The sequence below is a fragment of the Ranitomeya imitator genome, chromosome 1 (genome assembly GCF_032444005.1).
Source record: "Ranitomeya imitator isolate aRanImi1 chromosome 1, aRanImi1.pri, whole genome shotgun sequence".
In the NCBI taxonomy this organism is placed as follows: Eukaryota; Metazoa; Chordata; class Amphibia; order Anura; family Dendrobatidae; genus Ranitomeya; species Ranitomeya imitator.
The window spans coordinates 1081807154-1081828353 of NC_091282.1; the positions used below are offsets into that span (position 1 = coordinate 1081807154).

The window sequence follows — 21200 nt, forward strand, 5'->3', positions numbered from 1 at the left end:
CACGGGAGTGGGAAGAGAGGGGCTAAGTGCCAGAATTGGCGCAATCTTACAGATGTACGGCACCTTCACTTGCTAAGCAGGGGACTCTGGACAGGGTATCTGTGTCCCAGAGGCTTTGTCACAACACACACGCACAATATACATGCACCACACACTGCCCTTCTGCAAAATAAATCTTTATACACACATAAGTGCGTGCTGCCTCTCAGCAAAATATATATACACACTGCCCCTCTGCAAAATATATATACGCACACTGTCCCTCTGCAAAATAGATATATACACACACTGTCCCTCTGCAAAATATACACACTGTCCCTCTGCAAAATATATATACACACGCTGCCCCTCTGCAGAATATACACATACTATCCCTTTGCAAAATATATATATACACACGCTGCCCCTCTCCAAAATATACACACACTGTCCCTCTGCAAAATATATATACACACGCTGCCCCTCTGCAAAATATACACATACTGTCCCTCTGCAAAATATATATACACACACGCTGCCCCTCTGCAAAATATACACACACTGTCCCTCTGCAAAATATATATACACACGCTGTCCCTCTGCAAAATATACGCACACGCTGCCCCTCTGCAAAATATATATACACACACACACACACACGCTGTCCCTCTGCAAAATATATACACACACACACTGTCCCTCTGCAAAATATATATACACACGCCCCTCTGAAAAATATACACATACTGTCCCTCTGCAAAATATATATACACACACTGTCCCTCTGCAAAATATACACACACTGTCCCTCTGCAAAATATATACACACACACTGTCCCTCTGCAAAATATATATACACATACACACACGCTGTCCCTCTGCAAAATATACACGCTGCCCCTCTGCAAAATATACACACACTGTCCATCTGCAAAATATATATACACATGCTGCCCCTCTGCAAAATATATATACACACATGCTGCCCCTCTGCAAAATATATATACACACACACTGTCCCTCTGCAAAATATACACACACTGTCCCTCTGCAAAATATATATACACACGCTGCCCCTCTGCAAAATATATATATATACACACGCTGTCCCTCTGCAAAATATATATACACACACTGTCCCTCTGCAAAATATACACACACTGTCCCTCTGCAAAATATATACACACACGCTGTCCCTCTGCAAAATATATATACACACACTGTCCCTCTGCAAAATATATATACACACACTGTCCCTCTGCAAAATATACACACACTGTCCCTCTGCAAAATATATACACACACGCTGTCCCTCTGCAAAATATATATACACATACACACACGCTGTCCCTCTGCAAAATATACACGCTGCCCCTCTGCAAAATATACACACACTGTCCATCTGCAAAATATATATACACATGCTGCCCCTCTGCAAAATATATATACACACATGCTGCCCCTCTGCAAAATATATATACACACACTGTCCCTCTGCAAAATATACACACACTGTCCCTCTGCAAAATATATATACACACGCTGCCCCTCTGCAAAATATATATATATATACACACGCTGTCCCTCTGCAAAATATATATACACACACTGTCCCTCTGCAAAATATACACACGCTGCCCCTCTGCAAAATATATATATATACACACGCTGTCCCTCTGCAAAATATATATACACACACTGTCCCTCTGCAAAATATATATACACACACTGTCCCTCTGCAAAATATACACACTGTCCCTCTGCAAAATATACACACACACGCTGTCCCTCTGCAAAATATATATACACACGCTGCCCCTCTGCAAAATATATATACACACACTGTCCCTCTGCAAAATATATATACACACGCTGCCCCCCCTCCGCAACATATACACACACTGTCCTTCTGCAAAATATTTATACACACGCTGCCCCTCTGCAAAATATACACACACTGTCCCTCTGCAAAATATATATGCACACGCTGCCCCTCTGCAAAATATACACACACACGCTGTCCCTCTGCAAAATATATATACTCACGCTGTCCCTCTGCAAAATATATATACACACGCTGCCCCTCTGCAAAATATACACACACTGTCCCTCTGCAAAATATATCTACACACACTGTAACTCTGCAAAATATACACACACTGTAACTCTGCAAAATATACACACACTGTCCCTCTGCAAAATATATATATACACACGCTGCCCCTCTGCAAAATATATATACACACGCTGCCCCTCTGCAAAATATATATACACACGCTGCCCCTCTACAAAATATATATACACACACTGTCCCTCTACAAAATATACCCACACTGTCCCTCTGCAAAATATACACACACGCTGTCCCTCTGCAAAATATATATACACACGCTGCCCCTCTGCAAAATATACACACACTGTCCCTCTGCAAAATATATATACACACACTGTAACTCTGCAAAATATACACACACTGTCCCTCTGCAAAATATATATACACACGCTGCCCCTCTGCAAAATATATATACACACGCTGCCCCTCTGCAAAATATGTATACACACGCTGCCCCTCTGCAAAATATACACACACGCTGTCCCTCTGCAAAATATACACACACTGTCCCTCTGCAAAATATACACACACTGTCCCTCTGCAAAATATATATACACGCGCTGTCCCTCTGAATAAGGCAGCCTCCCCATCCCGACACACTGCCTCTGTCAAAACTGTGTCCCTGTTCCCAATGATACATTTCTTGTTCGGCACCCCTGGAGCTCTTACCAGTGCCCACGCTGTCGCCCTGGCGCAGGCAGCAGTGTGATTAAGTCCCTGGACCATCATGTTCTCCCTGTCCATGTCCTAATAAAGACTTTTACAGCAACGGGCTTGGTGCGTGCTAACTACTTTTTTTTCTTCTTTTTTGGATGTCATGCACTCTCTTGGTTATGCACCCCTAGTGCCCATGCAATTGAGTAGGAGGTAAAGGCACTGGTACAGCATTTTACAGCACGCAGATAGGTGATCGCGTAGGCAGCAGTGCGGGTATACCCTTTTCTTCTCAGTGGACACAGTGTGATTAAGTCAGTAGTGTGCTGACATCATCAGTGCTGCACATCGGACCTGACGCTGACAGAAGCTCCTCGGCCCCATTCCCGGCCCAGCACTGTTCAGATGTGTTTGTGTCTAAATCCATTTGAATGTAGGAAGGAGCTGCGTGTGCTGTGGCGGGCCAGCGTGTGTACCCACAGGGAGGGCTCTGCGTGCCCCAGGTGCGCCACCACTGGTATAACCCATGTTTTGCACAAATTTACTGATGCATTTCCTTTGGTTACACGATACTATGTTAGGGCTTGTTCACACATTCCTTTTTTAATGCTGGAAAAAACGCAGGGTTTGACAGTACCAGCAAGGTGAATGTGATATCTGAAATCTCATGCACATGTTGCTTATTTTTTCCTTGCAGATATGATGCAGTTTTTATAACGTCATTTTTTTTCAGCATTTTTGCAACATTTTCAGTCATTCAAATTAATAAAAAAATAAGCATCAAAAATGCGTATTTCCGCAGCGCTCCAGTGTCCACTGCAAACACTGAGCGTGTGCACCTACAGGATGTGGCATTGGAGCAGTAATCCTGGCAGACTCTTCTCTTGTGCTCGTATCATGCTCAGGACATGAATCTGCAATGATTATGTGACCTAGTTTTTTCTTCATTCAATTGCTCAGATTAACGCTCAATGATTCTTGAGAGAAAATCTACCAGACTGACCATGTTAGCTTCAGTTTGCACCAAAAGTGGCACATATGTACGCCTGCTACGACTGCACAAAGCTGAAATAACACTTCATAGAAAAAACATTTCATATCCTGCTGCAGCTTGGCATTTGTAGAGAAGTAGCAATACAGGGAGCCTGCAGCAGATTAGAGCTACCTGGACCAAAGGCGGCAGGAATCAGACATTGGTGCGCTAATGCAGCTATTTGTGTATTGGAGCAATCTGAGAAAACGTAGTTTGAAAAGTCAGACAACTACTATGGCCTCGATTCACTAATACTGGCATTTTGTACATCAGTCTGAATGAAAGGTGTTTATGGATAAGAGGCACCACGTTCGTTAAGAGGCTCACACCACTTAATGACGTGGGCACATCTCATTACTGACGTGTGCCTCCACACACCTCGCCATAAATGTTCCTTTAATCAGGGATTGGATGTACACAATGTCTGAGTGTCCACCTCGAGTAGACGTAAACTCCCCAAAATGATGCACGGCAGAGCACACGTTTACTCTGTCGGCACCATTCTATGGGCCCACAGGCTCATACATCCGAATCCCGTCTTGCGGGGGGTTCAGACGTAAGCCCCGACAGGGCCACTGAATGGGTGTCTAAACAGTGTGAAAGCACCCCAGACAGAGGCTGGACAGATATCTGTCTGAGATGGTTGAGTGAATCCTACATTAAGAAGGGGGTTGGACACCATGACCCTGGAGGTGCCTTCCCACTCTACCATTCTGTAGTTACCCTGGAGGTCCCTTCCCACTCTACCATTCAATGGTGACCATGGAGGTCCCTTCCCACTCTACCATTCTATGATGACCTTGGAGGTCCCTTCCCACTCTACCATTCTGTGGTGACCCTGGAGGTCCCTTCCCACTCTACCATTCTATGATGACCTTGGAGGTCCCTTCCCACTCTACCATTCTACAGTGACCCTGGAGGTCCCTTCCCACTCTACCATTCTATGGTGACCCTGGAGTTCTCATCCCACGCTACTATTCTATGGTGACACTGGAGGTCCCTTCCTACTCTACCATTCTGTGGTGACCATGTAGGTCCCTTTCCACTCTACCATTCTGTGGTGACCATGTAGGTCCCTTTCCACTCTTCCATTCTATGGTGACCGTGGAGGTCCCTTCCCTCTCTACCACTCTACCATTCTGTGGTGACCATGTAGGTCCCTTTCCACTCTACCATTCTGTGGTGACCATGTAGGTCCCTTTCCACTCTTCCATTCTATGATTCTATGGTGACCGTGGAGGTCCCTTCCCTCTCTACCACTCTACCATTCTATGGTGACCATGTAGGTCTCTTTCCACTCTTCCATTCTATGATTCTATGATGGCCCTGGAGGATCCTTCCCACATTACCATTCTATGATTCTATGAATATAACGGCCCACCAGCCGTCACTTATCGTCCTACCATTAGTAATGGACTACACACAGTTTTCCCAGTAACCACACACAGCAGTGCATTCTGCTTTCAGGCGCATACACTTAATAAAATCAACCATCCACAGGTCTGGCATTGAAAGCTCATGTCTCGGAGCACCAAAAACATCCGAAGATCAAAGACTATTTAACATTTCAAAAGCGTTTGCCACCTTCAAACAATTCTTGCCTCTAGGAATGTTATTTTCACATTCTGATATCAAACCATTGACAAATCTCATAAAAATATCAATGCGTGCTATTCTGCACCTGTACCAAACATCATCAGAAACACACCGTACATGCTAGCTTTCTTTACGTTACATTTTAGATTCTATATATAATATCATGTAAGGTAAAGAAACGTGGGAGTTTATTCTGTTGAATGTCAGAACGTGTCCTGCGCCTTCTGCCCATCATTTTTTAATCCACGTTGTGGTGGTGTAGTTACACGGACTGCCACTAGATGGCAACATGCAGCAGTATGTACAGTGCCTTGCTTCCTGTGCTGTGACACATGGTGGGATCTTCACTGCTTGCCTTGGTGTCTGAAGCACACAACTAGTGTAGAAATCTTTCTGTATTCACGCCTGATTAATATTTCACATTTTAAAATTTTTTGCCACCTTCAAAATAAGTTTTCAAGTCCGTCCATTTCCGGGACTGTTCAGCAATGCTTCACTAAGAAATAAAAAATGACCTTTAACCAGACAAGTGCCGGTCTCTGACGCTGCCCCTGGCATTTCTGAACTGTAGGTTACTGTACAATAGAACATTCTGGGAGGAGATTAAAGCAAAAGTTCCCCCAGCAGCACTGAGATATTGGGTAGAAGCATCACCAGGACAGAACTTGCACAGTTTATTCATTACATGTATTGTTGATTTTGTCGTAAAAAGTATATGATGGACACACGAAGAGCCCAGCCGAGATGTTAATGAGCTTCCTGCTGCTTCATCCTAGGTCATTACTTTATCCGGAGCTTGTGGAGACCAGTCTGCTGTGGCGCTCTCCTTTTTATGGTTCTGAGTTAGGCCACCATCTTCTATGACCCTGCCTGACTCTATTTCCCTTCCTATCTTTATGTTCTGCTCCTGTGATCATCCCCGTCAATACAAAGGCCGGAGTCAGACGAGCAAATGAAAAGTCATCCGAGTTGTATCCAGATATATTGGACGCTTTTCATCCATATTGTTATCCTTGTGTCCGTCTTCTATGTCCGTGTCATTTCCATTTTCATAAATCAATGAACATAATCAAGTACAGCTCCTTAGGTTATTAATCACAATGTGTCTGTAAATGTCTCCTACTAAGCAGATGATCTGTACAGGCGACTCTCATCCAATACTCAGAAGAGAATAGTGCATGCTGCAGTTTGTTTTCACATGGACACTCGGGTTGTGTGACAATACTCATCTGAACAACCCAATTAGATCATCTTTGATCAGCGTGCTGTAGGACGGTTATTGAGACGGCACATATCCGTGTAACACGCTCATCAGAACAAGCCCTAAGGGTAAGGCCAGATATGGCGCTCACGGCCCAGGACCGCACTGACCAGGTACCACTGTCTTTTTCAGATTGCCTATCAAACAATGATTTGATTTTGCAGGGACAATTCTTTTTCACCCACAAGACCATGCAGTCGAGCGCCATGTCTGGCCTTACCCTTGTGGCCTTCTTTTGGAGTCGTCTCTCTCAGGGTTCACAGGAGCTCATATCGGCCATAGCAGAGACCCCTTAATAGACGGCGCTGTTTCAGGGTTTTCTCTGTATACACTGATGAGGACCAAAAAATGGAAATGGTGCCCTCCACAGATGGACCACTAATTGGCATGCTAATATATGTGTACATTTCACTTTTTCCCCCTCATGTAAAAAAAAAAAAAAAATGCTCTATACAGAGTTGGATCTCTGAAATGAGGACAAGTAGCGACCACCTGAGCAGCGTCTAGGCATGTCGTACAGGTTTTTGCCCAAAAAATGAGGCAAATTTTACTGATGGATCTGTGGTTTAGTTGACATGCGATGCTTTGCACAGATTCTTTAGCTTCTAACTGATCAGAATGCTTATTATAATCTTAAATAATAATTATGGATAATGATATTGGTAAATAAGCAAAATATTCACCATTTACAACAGGAAGATTGACCACGGTTATTGAGCGGATGGGTGATCTGCAATACCAAGACAGGTTATCAAATGTGTGGGTCATTTACAAAGGTTTAGGGGTGATCTAATTACAATGTACAAATATGAGGGGGTCAGTACCGAGATCTTTAGGCTATGTGCACACTTTGCAGATTCCACTGCGGATTTTTCCACAGTGGAATTGCAAAATCCGCAGTGAAAACCCATCGCGGTTTTTACTGCGTTTTCTTCTGCGGATTTTCAACTGCAGTTTTCTATTGGAGCAGGTGAAAATCCGCAGAAAAGAAGTGACATGCTGCGGAATGTAATCCGCAGCGTTTCCGCGCGGATTTTTCTGCAGCATGTGCACAGCGTTTTTTGTTTCCCATAGGTTTACATTGTAATGTAAACTCATGGGAAACTGCTGCGGATCCGCAGCGGTCAAATCCGCTGCGGATCCGCAGCAAAATCCGCAAAGTGTGAATATAGCCTTACTGTGAGAGCAGTGAGACTATGGAACGGTCTGCCACATGATGCTGTAATGGTTGGTTCACTACACTAGTACAAGGAGGGCCTGGATACTTATTATAATATTACAGGCTATGGGCAGTAGATGGAGCGTTGATCCAGGGAACTGGTCTGATTGCCGAATGTGGAGGCAGGAAGGAATTTTTCCCCTAATATATGATAATTCGTGTCTGCCTAATGGGGTTTTACCTTCCTCTGGAACAGCTTGTTAAGCTATAGGTTGAACTTTCTGGACTTATGTCTCCTAGTTTCAATCTTTAAAAAAAACATGGAACTCCTATGTGACTATACGATACGATACGATACGATACACTTTATTGATCCCGTGGGAAATTATGGTATCAATAAAGTGTATCGTATCGTATAGTATAGTATATACTATATATATATAGTATCGTATCGTATAGTATGATCAACGCTCCATCTACTGCCCATAGCCTGTAATATTATAATAAGTATCCAGGCCCTCCTTGTACTAGTGTAGTGAACCAACCATTACAGCATCATGTGGCAGAACGTTCCATAGTCTCACTGCTCTCACAGTAAAGATCTCGGTACTGACCCCCTCATATTTGTACATTGTAATTGTAATATATTGGAACTTGCATTTTAAAAATGCCCTTGTGATTTCACAGAAATGTCCATTGGATCTTGTAACTTTTTATGCACACCCGGAGGCCTCGCTCAGACGTCCATTTTATACGTGTGTTCTCTCCATAATTGTGACCGTTGAAATCCATGGTGCTATTCACGTGTCCATGTTTTTTGCTGACCATTTTTGATCATGGTGGCTTGCATGAGCTGTCTGATTCTAACATTGTGATGGATGACAAAAGTAATTTATTTATTAATTTATTTTTACAAATTAAGACACTGATGGTAAAATAAAATGGAAACCCTGACCAAACACTGTTGAAATATATGGAAATAAACTGATGTCAGAGTGAGGCCTTAGGAGATGTCACAGAGCAGATTAATAGTGCTGCCGTCTCCTCATGGTTGTGCGTCTCACTGTACCGTACAGATTTCTTTCTTGAGCTTTATTTTGATGTCGCTTTCTTTGACTCGTCTGCTGCCTCCATCTCCGCTGAATTTTAAATGACATAGAAATCCCAGAAAGAAGCAGCGGCCGTGCGGAGATCTGTCATGTGCATTACAAATACAGTTCGCTTCTGCTGGGAAATTCGGAACATTTTTCTGCTGTTTAATTTGCATTTTGTAAGGGCTTGTCCCTTCAGGATCTGTGGCACTGGAGTACATGTAGTTTGATGGGATGTTCTCCTCATTTGTATTATGGCTACTAAAAGCTAACTCAAGGATCATTGAGATAGAAACGGATGAGCAGATCGCTTTCCGATGCTTCCAGGATCGTTTTCAATGGGCGTCTTTTATGGCTTCTATAAGAATCACACATTTGTTGCTGTCTGTCTTCCCTCTCTCTCTATCCCCTGGTTTTTTTTTCTCTCCCCTCTTTTCTTCAAGGCCTTTCCGCCCCTCCTCCCTCCTCACAAGTACAATGTGGAGCAGATGTTTTCTGCTCTTTGTCAGTGTTTTTGCAATGTACGAGCATGCTTTGAGTCACTGTTCTCAGTTGTAACGGCCTCTGTGTGATTACCAGTAATGGATTTCTAAATCTGGACTTATTTATATGCAGTTTAGTTTTTACTGTGATACATTTCTTGTTGCCGCTCATTGACTGCAGATTTTTTGCTGTGCAAAGTAAAATTATTTTTGTCTTGTAGTCATTTGATATATTGTTTATGGCTCAAGAACTGTCAAAGAACAAGTACCAGTGCATTTCACCACCTATACCCCTGGCCTTAGCTGCGCGGTCACACAAACCTTCCATATTATTATTATTATTATTATTATTATTATTTATATAGCACCATTGATTCCATAGTGCTGTACATGAGAAGGGGTTACATACAAATTATAGATATCACTTGCATTAAGCAAACTAACAATTACGGACTGATACAGAGGGGCGAGGACCCTGCCCTTGCGGGCTTACATTCTACAGGATGGTGGGGATTGAGACAATAGGTTGAGGGTTGCAGGAGCTCCGGTGTTGGTGAGGCGGTAGCTTCGGAAGTGGTGAGGAGGCAGCGGGGTCAGTGCAGGCTGTAGGCTTTCCTGAAGAGGTGGGTTTTCAGGTTCCGTCTGAAGGATCCGAATGTGGTTGATAGTCGGATGTGTTGGGGCAAAGAATTCCAGAGGATGGGGGATATTCGGGAGAAGTCTTGGAGGCGGTTGGGTGAGGAGCAAATAAGGGTGGAGGAGAGAAGGAGGTCTTGGAAGGGCCGGAGATTACGTGAGGGAAGATATCGGGAGATTAGTTCAGAGATATATGGAGGAGACAGGTTGTGGATGGCTTTGTAGGCTAGTATTAGTAATTTGAACTGGACACGCTGAGGGAATGAGAGCCAGTGAATAAATTTGCAGAGGGGGGAAGCTGAGGAGTAGCGAGGAGAGAGATGAATTAGTGGGGCAGCAGAGTTATGGATGGACTGGAGAGGTGCAAGGGTGTTAGCAGGGAGGCATTATTGTATTTATACATTGGTACCAGAACTGAATGAAATAGTAGGAGTATTAGGGTTACAGGGATTGTCTGCTGTTATCTCATGTGGATAGGTGACAATTGGTTTATTGGTGGTGGTCTGACCGCTGGGACCGGCACTGAATGACAGAGCAAAACTTTTATGCCCTTTAGGGTGCAGTGATATCACTATATAAATCGGACAGAGATCGGACCGCAGTGCTCGGACTGGGTCTCCCAACTAGAGTGTGACAGCTGCGTGGATTAAATGAAGCTGTGGCGCTTGGGTCGGGAGAGCCAGGGCCAGTCCAAGCATTGCAGTCCAATTTATACTGCGCCCTTAGAATAGAGCATCAGTGCATATGCTCGACCGCAGCTCCAATTAATCCCCATGAGACTGCCCAGCGATGCTCCCTGCTTTATCCGCCTGCCCCATACAGAGTAAATGTAGCAGTGAGATTATGCTCCATTTTGCAATGGGGAGAAAAATTCCCATTCCACTTAAAAACAGCCCGTATACCATCTGAAATTGGGTGGCAGTTTCCCAAGTGTCTCCTAGCAAGCAATCCATAAGCAAAACCCAAAACCGGCATGTAAATGGCTTTTTAAAGAAGTTTCATTGAAAGTGATACCTGACAGTGATAACTTGCCTTTCTGGAGTGGTCTGACCATTGGGACCTGCACCACTCTGCAGAATTGGGAATAATTATTCCACAAGGGGGACTTTTATCCTCGTTACAAAATGGAGCAGCAGGTTGGATGCAAGACCGCCACGTCATTCATTCCCCGTGAGGGGCCTGTATATAGCGGATCGCTGCCCCATAGGGAAAGAATGGAACAGTGGTCGAGCATGTGCACTGCCGCTCCATTGCAAAAGGTATAAAAAATGCCCAATAATGCCAATCAATGCAAGTCCGAGCAGCCGATCATCCACTGATCAGCCAATTATAGGTGATAACTTGTTTTTACAACCCTTTAAATCATTACATTGGAAAGTAACCAGATTTCAGAAAACATGCTACATCCATTTTTTAAATAGATCTCTTATCCCTTATTAGACGGATGTACTTCCCGCACCAAAAACGCGCGCAAAAACGCTGCGTTTTGCGACGCGTGCGTCGTTTTTTGACGAAAATCGGACGCACAAACAATGCAACTTGTTGCATTTTCGTGCGTCCGACGCTAGCGTCGAAAACGACGCACATGTCGAAAAACGCTAACAAAAAAACGCACGCGTCCCCTATGTTAAACATAGGGGCGCGTCGCCGCTGCGTCGCCGACGCAACAGCGACGCACATTAGCGTAACGCTAATGTGAACGTAGCCTTATGGGGATCAGTCACAGAGGACTGATTTCTTGCATCTAAGTTGTCACTCCCATTACATGTAAAGCTTGGAGACTGCATCTTTACCTGTGCTATATGCAAATCGCTGACTTGTAAGGTGTTTGGGATTTTCTTCACCGGAATTTGTGAATTAAACCTAATTCTAAATGTTCATTTCATGTACGGAATAAATGTCCTGACATTGGAGGCACTAGTGTGTCGGGTTTGGGAGTATGGGGCCGGCTTATGGTCTGACCCTGCTCCCTACATGTTGGGTGACAGCTGTGCATAGTCTTGACACTTGCTTTTAATGTGCTGTTTAACCATTTAAATGCCACTATCCACTCGTGACAGCGACATTTATGTGATGCATTCCTGGGCGGGAGTCCATTCAGGTGCCAATAGATTGCCACAATAGCTGTGGGCCTTTTTTGATGATTTCACCCCATCACTTGGAATTTTTTTTTCCTCATTTTTCAGTGCATTATATTTTAAAGTGAACTGCGTCATTCAAAATTACAATGTGTCCTGCAAAAATCCAAATCCTTATACAGCTATGTTAATAGAAAAAAAAGATGGCTCATGGAAAATGGGGACAGAAATCAAAATGACCACAAAAAAAAGGAATATTCACCCTCTCAGGAAGGGGTTAAAAAGATGTGTTTTATGTATTGGCACAGAATCTTCAAATGCTGTATTTTTGGAGACCTCTTGGATGAGGTATTTAGATACAGGTCCATACATCAAGAACTAGCACCTGCATACCCCATAGTGTCCACAGACCGCACCCTGTGGAGCTTAGGAGGACACTAGCCTACATTGTCCTACACCATAAATGTCGGCCAGTGTCCTCTTGTTAAGGGCACAGAAGGCAAAACAAGTGCTTCAAAACTGGCAAACTGCATCCATAATGAGTACTGGCATCTGTAATATATTTTATCTAGAGAACTTTCATATTCACTCTTTACTTTTTATTTTAGTCTTCTCATATGGGAGAAAACCTGTACTTAAAATTGTCTTTTAATGCATTGACTGACAGAAGACTAGGAACAGTGAGAAAGTGGCGGCGAGATAATTACGTGCTGCCTGCTCCTTCAGCTCTATGAGGAGGTATCTCCGCTCTGCAGTGCCCTAATCACTGTGTCAGGGTGAGGGCTTATTTGTACTTGCATTTTGCCATGTCTGAGATAATCCTTTATGTTGCACCTCAGTCAGATTCATAGAATCGTCCAAAATTGGAAAGCCTGCAAATTATCTGAAGGCAGAAACAAGCACTGGTGCAAAATACCGAATAACATTGTGTACAAAATAAGGTCCATTACTACATGCAGCGACCTGATCGGATCCATTAGGGATCTCCAGGCTTGTTTTCCATTGTCAATAGATTTTAAAGGGAAGCTGTTATCAATTCATGATGGACAGGTCTCGCTCATGTGTACATCTGGAGAGACCGGTCAATCAACTAGGGAGGCGGGGAAAGAAGCCTGCCGGGGCTGGCATCGGTCTAGTCAGATCTCTCTAGGGTCCCCAGATTTTAACACTCTTATTTCCTCTGAGAAGCCGGAGCATTTCAGATAAAAGCTTACCTGGCTGCCAGGAGCTGATTCATAAGTTCCCTTTAACCTGTTAATAGATTAGCGACACAAGATTTGCCTGGTAGCTGCATATCCCTCTCCCCTGTTGCCACCAATGAAGTGAGCTGAAGGGACATCTTTGTGGTGGCGTTGGGCTGATGGCGATCATCGCTCCTGCTACACCTCTGGCTTCTGACCAGCTTTAGTCGTACTAGGTTTATCAGTAGCTGTATAAAGGAAACCTATTTTATTATTTTACCTCTTGTTATAATCAGAAGACGTAATTGTTACTAACCGGTCATACTCTATTTCTAGGTGCAAGTACTGGAATTATGATGAGAACCTGCTCACGTCCAGTGTGATCATCGTTTTCCATAATGAAGGCTGGTCAACTCTTATGAGGACCGTTCACAGCGTTATCAAGAGGACCCCTAGAAAATACCTGGCTGAGATTGTCATGATAGATGATTACAGTAACAAAGGTGAGTTCTGGATATCTGCTGACACAACGTGTAGAAGGCTGACCCTAGACTTGAGATCTGCCACCACCAGTCTGCACCCATCACCATCTGTCACAGCGTACGTGTGCTTATGACGTTTCTAACCTAGAAGAGATGGCTTGATGAACTTTGTCATACCTTTGTCTTCTAGATGGCCATACACATTAGAGTCAATTCATATTATGTTTACAGTGTACTTCGGTGGTATACGTCAGGGGGTATCGGTGCCCGTGTTACCCAGTTGGGGACCACAGACCTATTTAATATGTTGGAGCGTCTGTCTGTGCCAGTATTCTGCCGCTGCCTCACCTTGTGAATGTTGCTGTACAATACCGCATTGCCCACAGGAGACGCCCTCAATGATGCTACCATTTTGTCGGTCCTTTATATCTCCAATCAATAGCAACCGCAGCATCTTGGTAGAGAGAAGCTTTCTCTGTCACCGAATAGAAGCCCCACAACTATTATGGAGTGTCAGTCAGCGGCTATTGGAGACTGAGATCTAACAAAGGCATTCAAGTCCGCCATGTTACCGTGGTCCAGTAAAGGCCCCCAGGACTGCCACAATCAGGCCAGTTTACACGGACAGGAAATAATGCTTTCATGTACAAATTATTAGCACAGTATTATTTGGGCATTTTTGTTGTTGTTGGTTTTGTTTTGTTTTTATTTGTCTTTAGTTCTTAAGAAAAGAAAAGTTAATGCATAAAAAAGGTTATAACTCTTAAAATGCAGTGTCCTTTTTCTTTAAATTGGCTGTTTTGTGCAAAAGTGGTAAAACAAAAAAATCCTATAAATACTTGTCACATGAAATATACTAAATAAGTGACATGTTTATTTTACACAGATCAAGTCATACACAAGAGACAATGGCAGCACGCAAAGCTTTTATGACCACCCACCCCCCAAAAAAAAAATAGACTAGGACAGCAGACTGCACTATTTTATACAGTAAAAAGAGGTAAACTGACATGAAGTGCCCTAACAGAGGTCAAAGGGATGCTCCTTTAGGTTGTTGGGTCACTGTGAGGCCTATGGATTTTTTTTCTTGGCACATACAACAAACAGAGGAAGCGCAGTGTGAATGTGACCTTAGCTAATCTGATACAGCTGACACTGAATGTGTATGAGGAACACAACTGTTCTCCAACGTCAGACAAAAATCTGAACACACAGCTTAAAGGCCCCCATACACATTAGGCTAACATTGGCCAAACCCGGTAATATGGATAGATTCAGGCGATAGTCTAATAAATATGGGGGCCCCCAACAGATGATTGTGGAAATAAGGATCCATCATGTCTGATTTCAGACTTGTAATCCCTTTAAAGGGGTTGTGCACTACAAGGACAATCCCCCCTTGCCCCGATAAAATAATAAAGCCTATACTCGCCTCCTGTGCCGGCTCCATTCCAGCGCTGTCGGCACTCGCAGTCCTTGGGCTGTGATGCAGTTGTTGTGATGCCCGATCAGTGTTGGCATCACTGTCTCCGCTTTCCGGGATGAGCTGCAGCTCTGACTTCCTCTTCATGTTAAGTTTGTGTATGAAGGTGGAGACAGTGACCCCAGTGTTGTTTGCGCCCCGGACATCACGTGACACAACACCACATCACAGCCCTGGGAAGAGCAAGTGCAAACACCGTGGGAACGGCACCGGCACGGTAGGCGAGTTTAAGCTTTATTATTTTATCGAGGTCGAACATTTAGTTTAAGAACTGGTTGTCGTAGTATTGGACGACCCCTTTAAGCCTACATCAGGAATGTAAGGTAGCAGCTTTTTCATAGAGAATACTGGAACGGTCTGCCTGCTGGGCAAGATGGATGTCAGCTGAACGATCAGCTGAAACATGGCATGGGTTTATGGCTCTGCCGCGGCCCCTCTGTGTTTGTATGAGCCTTTTGTTTTAAAGTTTGCGCTAACGCACGTTAATCTTCAGCAAAATGGCGCCGGGGTGATGGAAGCGCAGATTGACAGCCAAATGTTTTTAGAACAGTGGAGTCTGGGTTGGCGCATGCACAGACTGAGATCTTAGCTCGTCATTGAACCGAGAACTGAATCTGCTCGTGCACCGCCCCACCCTCTCCCCCAGCTCCATTTTGCTGAAGACCGCTAGGAGACAAATGTGTGCAAGGGCGGTGCTGGCAAGAACTTTAAAATAGGAGGCTCCTACAAAGAGTCAGCCGAAAACCCTACCCAAGGTAGTGCCCAAAGTCACTCCCCGATTCACAAAGAGGTTAATATAACAGAATGTCTAACATGAATTACACAAGAACCAGGATGCGGATTTCTTCCTTACAGGTATCCATTAAATCAGTCTAAAAGTGACCATACCATGACCGGTTCCTCTTAATGTGTATGGCCAGCTTTAGATTGTGAACAACTTCAACAGAATCTGTTAAAACATTAAAATGTGTGTATGGAAATTAGCAAACTTTTGTTTAACCCCTTAGTGACCGAGCCAAATTTTTGAAATCTGACCAGTGTCACTTTATGTGGTAATAACTCTGCAACGCTTCAACAAATCCCAGTGATTTTGAGATTATTTTTTCGTGACACATTATACTTTATGATAATGTTAAATTTTGTTCAACATTTTTTGTGTTTATTTATAAAAAATATCAAAAATTTGAGAAAAATGTTAAAAAATTAGCAATTTTCTAAATTTGAATGATTATCCCTTTAATCCAGATGGTCATACAACAGCAAACCATTAATAAATAACATTTCCCACATGTCGGCTTTACATCAGGACCATTTGTAAAATGTTATTTTATTTTGTTAGCATTTTAGGAGGTTTAAAAATGTAGCAGCAATTTTTCATTTTTTCAATGAAATTTACAAAATTTATTTTTTTAGGGACTTATCCATGTTTGAAGTGACTTTAGGGGTCCCATATATTGGGAAACGCACAAACGTGATACCATTTTAAAAACAGCACCCCTAAACATATTGAAAACTGCTGTCAGGTAGTTTATTAACCCTTCAGGTGCTTTACAGGAATTAATGCAAAGTGGTATGACAGAAATGAAAATGTGTATTTTTACCACCTAAATGTTGCTAACTTCTAAACAGATTACTACAGCCGTCAGACTCTAAAGGCCCCTTCACATTAAGCGACGCTGCAGCGATACCGACAACGATTCGGATCGCTGCAGCGTCGCTGTTTGGTCGCTGGAGAGCTGTCACACAGACCGCTCTCCAGCGACCAACGATGCCGGTAACCAGGGTAAACATCGGGTAACTAAGCGCAGGGCCGCGCTTAGTAACCCGATGTTTACCCTGGATACCATGCTAAAAGTAAAAAAAAACAAACACTAGATACTTACCTACCGCTGTCTGTCCTCCAGCGCTGCGCTCTGCTTCTCTGCACTCCTCCTGTACTGTCTGTGAGCCGGAAAGCAGAGCGGTGACGTCACCGCTCTGCTTTCCGGCTGACCGACGCTCACAGCCAGTACAGGAGGAGAGCAGAGCACAGCGCTGGAGGACAGACAGCGGTAGGTAAGTATCTAGTGTTTGTTTTTTTCTACTTTTAGCATGGTAACCAGGGTAAACATCGGGTTACTAAGCGCGGCCCTGCGCTTAGTTACCCGATGTTTACCCTGGTTACCAGTGAAGACATCGCTGGATCGGTGTCACACACGCCGATCCAGCGATGTCTCCAGGGAGTCCAGCGACGAAATAAAGTTCTGGACTTTGTTCAGCGACCAACGATCTCCCAGCAGGGGCCTGATCGTTGGTCGCTGTCACACAGAACGATTTCATTAACGATATCGTTGCTACGTCACAAATAGCAACGATATCGTTAACAATATCGTTATGTGTGAAGGTACCTTAAGGCCACTATTTGGTCATGAATTGCCATGGCAAACATCAGGACAACAAAATCATGATCTGAGGGCACCAATTGTGACAAAGAAGAAGCCCCCACACTCTGTTAACCATTTATAATGATGTAGTCACTATTGACAGCAGCATCTAAGGGGTTAAACAGATTTAGATGGTGCAAATACTGATCGTGGCTGGTACAGCAAGTTGTCAGCTATAGTGTACAGCCGACAGCTGCTGGGTTGTCATCTGTATGGGGAGGCTATTCTCTTATATCTCAGGTCAGTTAAAAGACGTATTGGCGGTCATTAAGGGGTTAAAAAAAAAAAACCTTCTCAAGAATAGAATGAAGTAATTTGATGTGGTACGATGGTAAGCTGTGTATTTGTACCAGTTGCCTTTTTCTACTTATCATGCAGGAGCTGTCATGTCTGCGATGGGCTTGCTGGCTTCTTACTGCGGCAGGCAGGGGTCTCACAGGCGGTTTGGGGGTGCTCTCAGCAGCTGATACTGAGGTGGCACAGTTACTGGTTACCAGCTTGTGACCCGACAGCTGTGACCAGCGTGCGACTGAGGCTGGTGGACGAGTTTATTTTCTCCCTTGCAGTCCAGCAAATGGAAACTATTCAACCATTCTTTATCGTGGTCAAACCACAGTTGACATATGACTTGTGAAATGAATACAGTTGTCGATGGCTATTAAACCTTCCTGTGAGGATTATGTAAATTCTCCTAGCTGCTAGGAAGAAGCCATCAGATGCATTATGTGCTCAGTGTTCAGCCCAAACGGCATCACAGATGAAAGGCAGTCGAGCGTTGACTGAGCCGTCCATGCGCCCGCATCTCTGCGCGTCACTGTTCTGTCTGCAGAGATGGAGATTATGCTGCGGATCTAGGGTACTGTGGTATTGTTATCACTCTGCTTTTGTTTGCCTTCTAGAACATTTAAAGGGAAGGCTGGAAGAGTATATCAAGCAATGGAACGGGCTGGTGAAGGTGTTCAGAAATGAACGTAGGGAAGGGCTGATACAAGCAAGAAGCATTGGCGCCCAGAAATCGAAACTGGGGCAGGTGAGTGGGGAAATATTATCAATTGTCACAATTACATTTGGGGTCTTCCTACACACAGGAATTCACAATGGCACCAATAAAACCTTTAGCTGGCCATGAGAAAAACAAGCAGCCAAACAACTCTATTGAGAGAGAAATAAAAAAAAAACGTTACAGATCTCTGAAAATTGTGATCTAAAAACAGTTTTATATAAACCTTTTTTTTGTTGTTTTTGTTTTTATAACAAATTTCTTATTTTTTTCTACCACTGAAATGAATCAAGTGTGGTATCACTAATCTCTATAATTTGTAGAATCGTTTTGTCAGATTATTGTTACCGTACAGTGGGCACTTTTAAAACAATACTGAGGAAAATGGCAGAATTGTATTGTTATTTTATTCACTATTTCTCCGCACTTAGCGTCATCTTCCATGTGTTCCAGTGCATTGTATGGGTAAAATTAATGTCCGATTCAAAACTACATCTCTTCTCACAAAAAAAATTGTATTTATGGATCCCGAGGTCAGGAATGTTCCGTGAGCATTGAAGATGACTATAGCACAGATTTTTCTTCTTTTTTAAAATTGATGAACATGCAAATATACCGATGCTGGAAAAAGTACTACACTAAAAATATAATTACTGCAAGCCATGTTACATCTCGAAGTTAGAATGAAGAGAAACGGCTACAAGCCTCAAGCATGTTATCCCCATCAAGTATTATAAAGGTTTGACTTGCACGTAGCTATATAAAAGCATTACTTCTCCTTCTTGGTAAGATGTCACTGCAGCCTTATGATTTATAAGAGTTCCCATCACTCGTTTAATACATACCATCAGTACTAGTTTAAAATGTTGTACTATGTACAATGAAAATGTTATCCATACAAGCTTTTATGTAAGATGTAAGCATAATCACAGCCCATTGAAACATTCTACAACTGTAAGCAGATCGGTCACCAGATATCACATTATAAACCACATACGTCATTAAATAGAATGCTTAGACCTGATGAGTCTCTTGTACTTACTGTAATAATCCATGTCAGATGGCTGTATTATCCTGTTTAAAAGCTCATACTCAATCTCTTGCGTGTTTGACAGCTCCTCAGTGTCCCTCTTCCCTGCTGCTGGTGAATCTCCTTCCTGTCATCCTGACTGACAGCTCCTCAGTGTCACTCTTCCCTGACGCTAGTGTATCTCCTTCCTTTCAGCCTGACTGACAGCTCCTCAGTGTCACTCTTCCCTGTTGCTAGTGTATCTCCTTCCTTTCAGCCTGACTGACAGCTCCTCAGTGTCACTCTTCCCTGTTGCTAGTGTATCTCCTTCCTTTCAGCCTGACTTACAGCTCCTCAGTGTCACTCTTCCCTGCTGCTAGTGAATCTCCTTCCTTTCATCCTGACTGACAGCTCCTCAGTGTCCCTCTTCCCTGCTGCTAGTGAATCTCCTTCCTTTCATCCTGACTGACAGCTCCTCGGTGTCACTCTTCCCTGCTGCTAGTGAATCTCCTTCCTTTCATCCTGACTGACAGCTCCTCAGTGTCCCTCTTCCCTGCTGCTAGTGAATCTCCTTCCTTTCAGCCTGACTGACAGCTCCTCAGTGTCCCTCTTCCCTGCTGCTAGTGAATCTCCTTCCTTTCAGCCTGACTGACAGCTCCTCAGTGTCACTCTTCCCTGCTGCTAATGAATCTCCTTCCTTTCATCCTGACAGCTCCTCAGTGTCCCTCTTCCCTGCTGCTAGTGAATCTCCTTCCTTTCAGCCTGATTGACAGCTCCTCAGAGTCCCTCTTCCCTGCTGCTAGTGAATCTCCTTCCTTTCAGCCTGACTGACAGCTCCTCAGTGTCCCTCTTCCCTGCTGCTGCTATCTCTCACTGCTCAGTACAAGCTGCAGCTGCCAATCAGACCGGGTGGGCAGAAACTGAACACTATGAGCCTCACGCTTTAGCTAAGCTCATAATCTGCTCATTTTAATGTGAAGATTATGCAGCCTTTTGTAATGTGTCTTTTAACAGTAAATACACCAGCTTCATTAAGTCAGACAGATGCATTTACTAATGTATGCAGCTTGTATTGCGAAATCTTGTGGAAATTATTTATTATTGAGTTTTACAGCAGGTTAGAGAAACATTTCAACTACCCTAATACATTGTAGCAAACACTCATGAAAAGAAAGAGTTGGGTGGCTACTAGTCTCCTACATATGCTTAGTTATGAGAAGTATTTCTTTGTATACAGGTATCCAACCTCTACAGTTAAAGGGAAGCCATCATCAGAAAATGTTGGCAATTTTTAATAACAAATACTAATTGTGCAATTTCGTATTGGCCACCGTTTTTTTTAGGCTGATACCTTGTATCCATATTATCAGAGGCAGGATTACAATGCCTGCTAACACACTGCTGATAACACTGGATCCACCAATCACAATAAATGACACTCGCACATGCTCATTATACACTTCAATATAAAAGATACGTTTGGGGGGATTTGACCATCGTGGCTATGTACATGTGTTGTTTCCTAAAAAAACAAACAAAC

The 21200-nt window shown here is 43.5% G+C and overlaps 1 protein-coding gene across 2 annotated transcripts in view; it reads left to right on the forward strand.

The window, feature by feature from the left end:
* Positions 1-21200, forward strand: part of GALNT7 (polypeptide N-acetylgalactosaminyltransferase 7) — a 237639-nt gene that overhangs the window by 158050 nt on the left and 58389 nt on the right. For both annotated transcript variants that reach the window (XM_069744237.1, XM_069744236.1), the window contains exons 3-4: positions 13600-13766; positions 18551-18681. In XM_069744237.1, the coding sequence (XP_069600338.1) occupies positions 13600-13766; positions 18551-18681 (298 nt within the window). The remainder of the gene's footprint in view (positions 1-13599; positions 13767-18550; positions 18682-21200) is intronic.